The 9,734-nt window shown below is 51.9% G+C and overlaps 2 protein-coding genes across 2 annotated transcripts; both read left to right on the top strand.

The window, feature by feature from the left end:
* The first annotated feature begins 774 nt into the window (after nucleotides 1-774).
* Nucleotides 775-4,171, top strand: LOC105556371. The gene is made up of 2 exons (XM_012003459.1): nucleotides 775-1,630; nucleotides 1,746-4,171. Exons 1-2 carry the CDS (start codon nucleotides 775-777, stop codon nucleotides 4,169-4,171), a joined length of 3,282 nt encoding a protein of 1,093 aa, XP_011858849.1.
* Nucleotides 4,172-4,265: 94 nt separating this feature from the next.
* On the top strand, nucleotides 4,266-5,237 carry LOC105556370. The gene has a single exon (XM_012003458.1). It carries the CDS (start codon nucleotides 4,266-4,268, stop codon nucleotides 5,235-5,237), a length of 972 nt encoding a protein of 323 aa, XP_011858848.1.
* Nucleotides 5,238-9,734: the final 4,497 nt, after the last annotated feature.

Here is a 9,734-nt window from a genome sequence, read left to right as displayed (position 1 = left end):
CCGATCCAATCTTACAACAGCGCGCACTCCGACATTTTGGTCCTTCGAGCCGGATCTCAAACCGGCATCCGCGAGTTCGGGAGTGCTGTCCGTGTGTAAGTGGAGCCAAGTCAGTCTGAAAGAAAGGACACACGCTGTACCATGGATCTCAGCACCGTGCTCGCGAGTCAACACGACATCTTCGGCCGCATGGCTCGCTCGGTCGACAATCTCCGCAAGCTCGGAGCCGCCAACATCACCCTGACCGCCGTTGAAACTCGCCTCAAGATACTCGACGGTCTGTGGAACAAATTCACGGCACAGCACGATCTCGTCCTGGCTGGGTACAAAACCGGCTATGCAGAGAGTGAGTACGCTAAGTCAAACCTTTACGACACCGTTGAGACGACCTACGTCCAGCAGCGCTGCGCACTCAGCGGGTACCGACCAACGGTCCCCGCAACTCCTGCCGCGGAAACCGAGTCCAGAGGCCAGCAGGCCTCGAAAACCGCTCTACCGCGCATCAAACTTCCTCAATTTTCGGGCGCGTACGAGGATTGGCCGTCATTCCGCGACCTGTTCTCGTCTGTCGTTGGAGAGAACCCCGCTCTCTCTAAGGTCGAGCGGCTGCACTATCTCCGATCATGCCTGCAAGGGAATGCGGAGAAATTAATAAAGACGCTTACGATTACCAATGAGAATTATGATCGCGCGTGGACTACTCTCTCCAAGCATTTCGATAACAAACGGGAGCTTATCCGCTCCAATTTCGCGACCTTTACTTCCGTGCCGAAAATGAAGAGCGAGAGCGCGGAGGAGCTCGATCGTATACTTGCCGCCGCAACCGCCGCAGTAAACGCGCAGGAAAGTATAGGCCGACCGATTCAATCCCACGGGATGGACCTGTTCAACCACCTGGTCGCTGAGTTGTTCGATCCGCGAACTCGGCTTGAATGGGAGTCCTCCTCTTCTGACTCAAGCGAACCTGCCGATCATGAAACACTTATCGAGTTCATGACGAAACGAATACTTACCTTGAACGCCGCCAAACCAAGGTCCGCCGGGAAGGTGCTGCCTGACGCGCCGCGAACAGCTAAGGCTCATCACGCCAAACGCGAAAACGAGACCGCGACCTGCGATCTGTGCAAATCCAAACACTCCCTGTGGCAATGCCCCGCGTTCAAGGCCAAGTCCGCTGCAGAAAGGAAGGAGCACGTAAATTCCGGGCGACTATGTTGGAACTGCCTCGGTCGTCACGCGGTCGCCAAATGCCAATCCACGCGTAATTGCTTCTCCTGCGGGGCACGGCACCACACTCTGTTGCACGACGTGAGCGCGCTCCCCATGCCGGTGGAGGCAAGCTCGCTGACCACCTCGCGACGGTGCGATAACAGTGGCTCAGTCCTCCTGGCGACTGCACGCGTACTCGTAACCGACCGCCATGGAGAAGCTCACACTGTCCGCGCACTAGTGGACCAAGGGTCCGAGGTGTCCATTGTCTCTGAGGCACTGGTCCAGAGACTCCGTCTCCCGCGTTCGCGCACCGCGGTGTCGATCCTCGGGATTGGGGATCCAAGTCCGGAACGGCACGGGGAAAGGTGGCTCTCCAACTCACAGGTCAGACCACCGGCGCCGAGGTGTCCGTCGACGCGTACGTGCTCCCGCGGCTCACTCCGTACACGGGACCCGCGACCAACCGCGAGGCCGATTGGCCTCACATTCGAGGCCTACCTCTGGCCGACCCGCAATTCAACGCCGCGCCGCAGATCAGATCGAGCTACTGCTCGGCGCTGAGGTATGCGGCGTCATCTTGGAGAGTGGACTCCGCAAGGGAGGTCCGCACTCACCGCTTGCCCAGAAAACCTCTTTGGGCTGGATCCTGTCCGGGTGCGGTGAGTCAAAAGCCCTCACTAACTCGCGTGGAGCGCACCAATGCACCCTGGATCGCGATCTGAACGACCTGGTGCAGCGCTTCTGGCTTCAGGAGAAGGAGCCCTCGGTTCTCCCTGCTCTCACGCCCGACCAACAGCGCTGCGAAGATTTCTTTGCCCGCACTCATTCACGTAATAGCACTGGGCGATACATCGTTCGGTTGCCCTTTTCCGCCAAGCCAGCCACTCTGGCCGGCACGCGAAAACCCGCTGAACGACTGCTGGCGGCTATGGAGCGCAAGAGCCAGAACGATCCACGCTTTGGCAGTCTCTACCGGACCTTCATGCAGGAGTACGCTGACCTGCATCACATGGAGAAAGTTAGCCACACGCCCGTCCAACAGAAAGAGATATGTTTCTTGCCTCATCACGGGGTGATGAAAGAGGCCAGCACATCGACCAAGCTCAGGGTTGTGTTCAACGGATCGCAGCGCACCGGATCAGGGGAAACGCTGAACGGCTGCCTGATGATTGGAGCAAACCTACTGCCCGCGTTGGCCAACGTTCTGCTGCGATGGCGGTGGCACCGCTACGTGTTCATGATGGACATCGCCAAGATGTACCGTCAAATTCTTGTGCACCCTCATGATCGGGACTGGCAGAGGATCCTGTGGCGTCCGAGGCCCGACGGAGAAGCGCTAGAGTACCGCCTCAACACGGTTACCTACGGCTTGGCGTGCGCCCCGTTCCTCGCCATTCGGACGCTCCGTCAACTGACCGACGACGAGGGAGGCCACTTCCCGCTAGGTGCTGCTGCGTTGAGGAGCGACTCCTACGTCGACGACATCGTCACCGGCGCCGACTCCGCGGAAAAGGCCAACTCAACGGCCCGAGAACTCCAGGACTTGTGCAAAGCGGGCGGGTTTCCCTTGCGAAAGTGGGCCGCTAACTGCCAAGCCGTACTTGCTGGAATTCCCGTAGAGCACCGCCTCCAAGTGTCCTCGCGACAGTGGAACGTGGACCGCCACTCCACCTTGGGACTGCTTTGGCACCCCGTCGAGGACTCGTTCGCCATCTCACTTCGCGCACGCACAATACCACCGCTCACGAAACGTAACGTGCTCGCCGAGACGGCCCGGCTATTTAACCCGCTCGGATGGCTGGCCCCCGTGATTATTCGGGCGAAAATCCATATCCAGTCCGCCTGGATTCAACAGGTGGATTGGGACTCGACTCTCCCAGCGCCCGATGCCCGCCTCTGGCGAGCCTTCCTCGAGGACCTTCCGAGCCTCGAGGGAATGAGAGTGCCGCGATGGTTGGGCAGCGACATCGCCACGGCCGAACTCGAGATACACGGCTTCGCTGACGCATCGGAGAGAGCTTACGCCGCAGTAGTGTATCTCCGCACTTCACGCCCCGACGGCAACACGATAAACTTGCTCGCCGCCAGGAGCAAGGTCGCCCCGGTGAAGCCTGTATCTCTCCCTCGGTTGGAGCTTTGCGCTGCGACACTCTTGACCAACCTCGCGCATCACGTGCGCGAGGTATTGTGCTTGTCCACAGCCCCGCTCTTCTTATGGTCGGACTCCACGGTCACTCTTCACTGGATACGCGGCCACGCTTCCCGGTGGAAAACCTCCGTGGCGAACAGGGTAGCACGGATCCAGGACCGCCTCCCCGGAGCGCAGTGGCTGCACACGCCTGGACACGAGAACCCCGCGGACTGCGCTTCACGAGGCATCTCACCGAGCGAGCCGATTACTCACCCACTCTGGTGGTCCGGCCCCCCTTGGCTCAGTCGTACCCGAGATGCCTGGCCAACTCAGAAGGTCCATGAGGAAGACGAAGGCACTGGCGCCATTCCGGAGAGCCGCACCGTGGCTTGTGTCGCCACACATGCACCTACGGAACCTGAAACCCTCCTACGCTTTTCCTCCTGGCACTCCCTCCTCAGGGTCACAGCTTGGATGCTCCGCTGGAGATATCCTCACCATCCCCTCGAACCTGACGAGTTGAGAAAGGCCTCCCTACTGTGGATACGCCTCGCTCAGGGCATCCACTATCCCGCCGAAATCAAAGCCGCCACACGTGACCGCGCCGTACTCGCCACGAGCCCCCTAGCCAAGCTGAGCCCCTTCCTGGATGAGGACAGCATCCTGAGGGTAGGAGGATGGCTGAGGAACGCGAGCCTTCCACGTGACGAGCGGCACCCCATCATCCTGCCGCCGGCGTCATGGCTCACCCTCCTGATGGTGGATGCCCACCACCGTCGCTCGTTGCATGGCGGTGTACAGCTCACCCCTAGGGCTGCTGCGCCTTGAATATTGGCTGCCGCGAGGAAGAGCCGTGGTCAAGCAACGGCTGCGACAGTGCGTGACGTGCACTCGCTGGCGAGGAACCGCACTCCAACCTACCATGGGCAACCTTCCGCGGGACAGAGTGACCCCCGCACGGCCGTTCACGAAGACTGGAGTCGATTACGCTGGGCCCGTGGCTGTTCGCACCAGCAAGGGACGCGGACAGCGCACCACCAAGGCCTTCATAGCGGTGTTCGTCTGCCTCAGCTCCAAGGCGGTTCACCTGGAATTGGCGTCCGATTACACCTCCGAGGCCTTCCTGGCGACCTTTCGCAGATTCACCGCCCGCAGAGGCCTCTGCACGGACATGTATTCGGACTGTGGAACCAATTTCGTGGGGGCCGACAAGGAGCTCAGGCGTCTCTTCCAAGCCTCCTCGCGCGACGGCCACCGTATCGCCCGAGAGGCCGCTACCTCTGGAACTAAGTGGCACTTCAACCCCCCTGCCGCTCCTCACTTCGGAGGACTCTGGGAGGCTGCGGTAAAATCAACCAAGCACCATCTCCGGAGGGTGATCGGCGAGGCAAAGTTGACGTTCGAGGAATTCACCACCTTCCTTACTCAAATAGAGGCTTGCCTCAATTCCCGACCTCTTCGCGCGCTATCCGATGACCCCGAAGATCTGTCCGCACTCACTCCTGGTCATTTCTTGATAGGCTCACCACTGCTAGCTGTCCCGGAACCGTCACGCGACGACCAGAGGGAAGGCTCACTCTCCCGGTGGCACAATGTCCAAAGGATGCGCGACCACTTTTGGAAACGATGGTCGCACGAGTACCTTGCCGAAATCGCAACCAAACCGAAGTGGCACAAACCAGCAATCACACCGGAGATCGGCGCACTATGCATCATCCGCTCGGAGAACACTGCACCGACTCACTGGCCACTCGCGAGAATCACGAAGCTGCATCCGGGTGACGATGGAGTAGTCCGAGTCGTCACCCTTAGGATCGCGTCGGCGATCCTTGTGCGTCCGGCCACGAAAATTGTACCGCTGCCGGGCATTCGTGCCGCTACGGCTGAAATTTAATAAAACCACGATCGCGCACATCGCGGTTCTCGAATCGCGTCCCCTGAGTTACTACGCTCACAATCATTGAGCCCCACGAGTCGCGCGATTTCGCTCGGCAAAATCAGCTGTGCGAGCACGTGAAAAGCGCGTGCTCGCTACCGCGCCGCCGCAGCGGGCTCACGCGCGCTCCCACCGGCGCGCCACAGACTACCGCGCGCCAAGTCTTTGTGGCCGCAAGCATATCGGCGACATCACCTCATCATCGCACCTAAAATCATGTAGCCTAACCGACAGTCAGATATATGTATATATGTTGTAACGAACGAATAACTCCTCTCGGTACGGAATTTCGGACGGGACTCCGGAATCCGTGATTTGCTCCGCGAATAAACGCGATACTTAGTCGGACGCGCGGTTCCGACTAACGGTTGGAGGAGTTAGCTTCTCGCGGTCGGTATTTTGACGTGCTGTGTGTCGGTTAGAATAGATCCTCCGTTCCTCCTGTTGCCGAATATGCTCAGCTCCAGGGCCGTCGGGAGGAAAGGAGGCAAGGTAGATTTTAATTCGCTTAATAGAGTCAATCGCTTGGAAAGGACCGGAAATAAGTCTTACAGGTAGTTTTCGGTATAACAATAAGCACAAGGTTTATTCAGGATATCTACAGCGGAATAGAGGTAATTACAAAAGGTACGCCATATAGGTAAATACAGAGGAAAAGAAATAAGGATTAGTAAGTACAAGAGTCCGCCCTGTAGGTAAATACAAAAGAAAGAAAGAAAGAAGATTAGTGCGACGGATAGATACAAGGAAATCGTGGTAATTGCGCACGCGACGGATAGAAACAAGGAAATCGTGGTAATTGCGCACGCGACGGATAGAAACAAGGAAATCGTGGTAATTGCGCACGCGGCCGAGTAGGAATATGGAATAACAAAGATACGGCCGGTTGGATTAATCGCAGAAAAGACAGGTAGTACAGGAAACGGTCGGTGAGGATGTTACACAGGATCCTCTGAAACGGAGCGAAAGAACAGGATTAACGTTACGGAGCTTACGGCTATCGATAATTAATAATTCGTCTCCCACCCAAATATTCCCCCCTGTGTTCTATACCGGTCGGGGGGTCAGGAAAAAGGATAGGTTCAGGTCAGGAACACGCCCGAGCAGCGCCTCGTTATGCGTGTGTTCTCAGTAGCATGTGTACACCGGGCAGCACCCCGTTACTGTGTACGCTACTGCGGACGGAAAGGAGACCGGTAGGGGATCAGTAGTGATGTACATCGGGCAGCACCCCGTTCTTGTACCCTACTGCGGGGAGGCCGGAGCACACGACGGAGCAGCCTGTCGTGTACCCCGGAATGGTATAACGCCGGACGGCAGGACCCGTTATACCGGCGTATACCGCAGCGGAGGTACCCGCTGCCGGGTGTCGTCGCTCGGTGCTCCGAGGAAAGACTGGGTGATCGCGCTCGCTCCGGAGGGGCTTTTATACCCCTGGAGCCTGGGCGCGCGGGTGGAGGTGGCGAGGGTAGGCGCGGCGTTGCCACCTCCGCGTTGTTATGGTGACCGCGGCTTTGGTATGCGCGGAATGCGAGGAATGCGGCCACTTCCGGCCGCGCCTTCCCGGTTACCCCCGTTACACGTGGAATGCGAGGAATGCGGCCACTTCCGGCCGCGCCTTCCCCGCTACCCCCGTTACAATGTAAAATATGTTGCCAGACATCAGACGCCTCCGCGCGGAATCATCCCTTCTAAATTTATTTCGCGCATAAGACGGCACTCTCGAGACTTAGTCAAATGAAATACGTTTTGTTTCCTCCATCTCTCTTAGCGAGGTGCTTGTCGCTTCATCCGGAACCGTCAAGGCGGGCGGGAATGTTGGAGACGCGCATATCGAGCATTCGCACGGTAGATCAAGAACCTTGAGCTTGTTTGTCGCAAGTCAGATAAACAAGCTCAGGGCAAATGATCCGTTAGCAATAATACACGCGGCCAATATTTTGCACCTGTAAGTCGATTAGCGGGCACGCGCCGCGCTGGCGAGCACACCATCACGGCCCAATCGACACTCGCCGCGGGAAGAAAGCCGTTCGTCACCGGCTACGCGGCGAGAGCTAATTGGCTTAGACCACCTTTGTCACGGGGTTCGCGGTCTAATAAATGTGAGCTGCGGACCCCGCTCGCCACTGATCGCTTCTCGCTTTCGTCAGTACCGCTTATCGCAAAACCGCAATTATACAACCGCCTTATATCGACCCTCGCTGTGCTTTTGGACTTTTGAAATTATCGCGACCCGTGCTTCTCCTATCGGACACTTTCTCTCTCTCGCGCCGGAATCAGAACGCGCCTGAAAGGAACGTGTGATATTAATTGTGAACCACCTTCTTTGTTAAGATTTTATTTGGCGTAGTGAATTAAAGGTTTTGAGTTTATTAACTTTCGCTGGCTTACTGCTCCCGATCCAATCTTACAACAGCGCGCACTCCGACAGTTCCTATATCAACAATAACAGTAGTATTGAACATAAATGAAAGAATGGGATATCAAATTGTGAGGCAACAATTTCCGATGACACCTGCTGAAGCATTAACAATACATAAAAGCCAAGGACAAACCTACGATAAAGTATGTATCGATCTAAGAGGCAGAAATCATATGAAAAGAGCAATGCTGTATGTAGCACTGAGTAGAGTTAGAAAATTATCTGATTTATATATTCTCGGAAATTTTATTTTACCAAAAAAAGGATCATCAAATAATATTTTGGAATTAGAAATTAAACGCCTAAAAACGGAAAATTATTTGAAATTATCATATTCCAAAATAATTGAGGGAAATATAATAAAAATTATTTATCAGAATGTGCGATCGTTAAATAAAAATTTCGAAAGTATATGTTGTAATAAATGGTACAAACAAGCCGATTTATTAATTTTTTCCGAAACACAAACAATCGAAACGGATGAATTTAAAATAGACGGATTCAAAATTATTTTACGAAGTGACAATTATAAGAAACGTTTACAAAAGGAATAATATGCTTCATCAAAAAGGAAATAAAAGCATCTGTTGAAGAACATATTCAAAAAGATGAGAATATTAATGGACAACATCAACATATTGATTTAATACGTTTAATTATTAATGAAATAGAAATCATTACTGGTTATAAATCTCCTTCATTACCTAGAACAATGTTTACGCGGGAAATGAATAATATTTTAAGAAATTCAGGAAAAAACAAAAAGATTGTAATAGGTGATTTTAATTACGATTGCTTTCATAAAGATGGATTTTTAGAAAAATATTTTAAAGAATTGCAATTAAAATTTGCAATTAGCAAGGAAGTATCAACTACAAATTTCAATACGCAAATAGATGTAATATTCATATCAGATGCGATTTCAAATTTTAATGCAGGAGTTTACGAAACATATTTTTCTGATCATAAACCAATTTCTATTGGCTTAAATGAGGAGTGCAAAATTCAAATTTCAACGAAAAAAGAATTGGTAAAACTAAAGACGGAAATTTCTAATTCGTTGGAGAAAAAGGAAGAATTGAATAACATAATGAATGGAAATAATAATGAGACATATATTATCGAAAAAACGGAATGTGAAATAGTTAAGGAAGGTAAATTCAACATAGATAAAGAAGAAATTTCTAAAGATAATTTAGGTAAATTTAATCAAATAAAGTTCGAACCTAAGAAAATTTATAAAAAAGAAATTTACTCAGCCCCACAATCTATAGAGGAAAACGTATTGGGTGAGAATTCCTGGTTAGATGATAGATCATTGAATGAAATTATGAAAATAATAGAAAGTAACACTTCATACAATCGAGTAGATGTACTTTTTATTAATGGATTACAATGGGTTAATCCGATCTTTACATGCGATGTTCAGATTATTGGAGGTGAACATACAGGTAATCATTGGCATTGCATTTATTTTGACGGAATTTTTATAATTCATTCACTTGAAATATTCTTGAAATTCTTATTTCCTTGAACAATTCTTTAATATAGTACTTGAAATAACCTTGGTTATTAATAAGAGCATAAGCCTCTTGTTGTTTCTCGAGTCAATTTTAATAGTAATCGCCACACATTCTGGGGATATCGACATATTCAATATATCGCGTGCTGCTATCGATTGTCTGCCATGTTTATGTTCACAGCTCTCGCGGTATATTCCGTTCTATATTATGTTGGTTCTAGGTTCGTCCCCGCACGAGCCATGGTTGTCGAGCTCTAGCGCAGTTGTACTGTTACTCGTATTAAAACACGTGTGTTACCCAAGTCTTCTCTCAATACTCTTTCCCATTCCTGCGCTTCCCAAGTATCCAGGAACAACACCTCTTAACGAAAGTTTATAATTTATTGTAATATAACTCAACTCTCAATTGTGATGAAATATAATGTTTTTAATAATCTTTTCTCTTATAAATGTTTAATACAAAAGGTCGAATGCTAGACTTACTTAAAATTAATTCGCAGATTGACGACAG

This window comes from Vollenhovia emeryi, unplaced genomic scaffold, assembly GCF_000949405.1.
Source record: "Vollenhovia emeryi isolate VEMERY1.0 unplaced genomic scaffold, V.emery_V1.0 DF940073.1, whole genome shotgun sequence".
NCBI classification, from domain to species: Eukaryota; Metazoa; Arthropoda; class Insecta; order Hymenoptera; family Formicidae; genus Vollenhovia; species Vollenhovia emeryi.
This window is presented reverse-complemented; position numbering and strand designations above follow the sequence as displayed.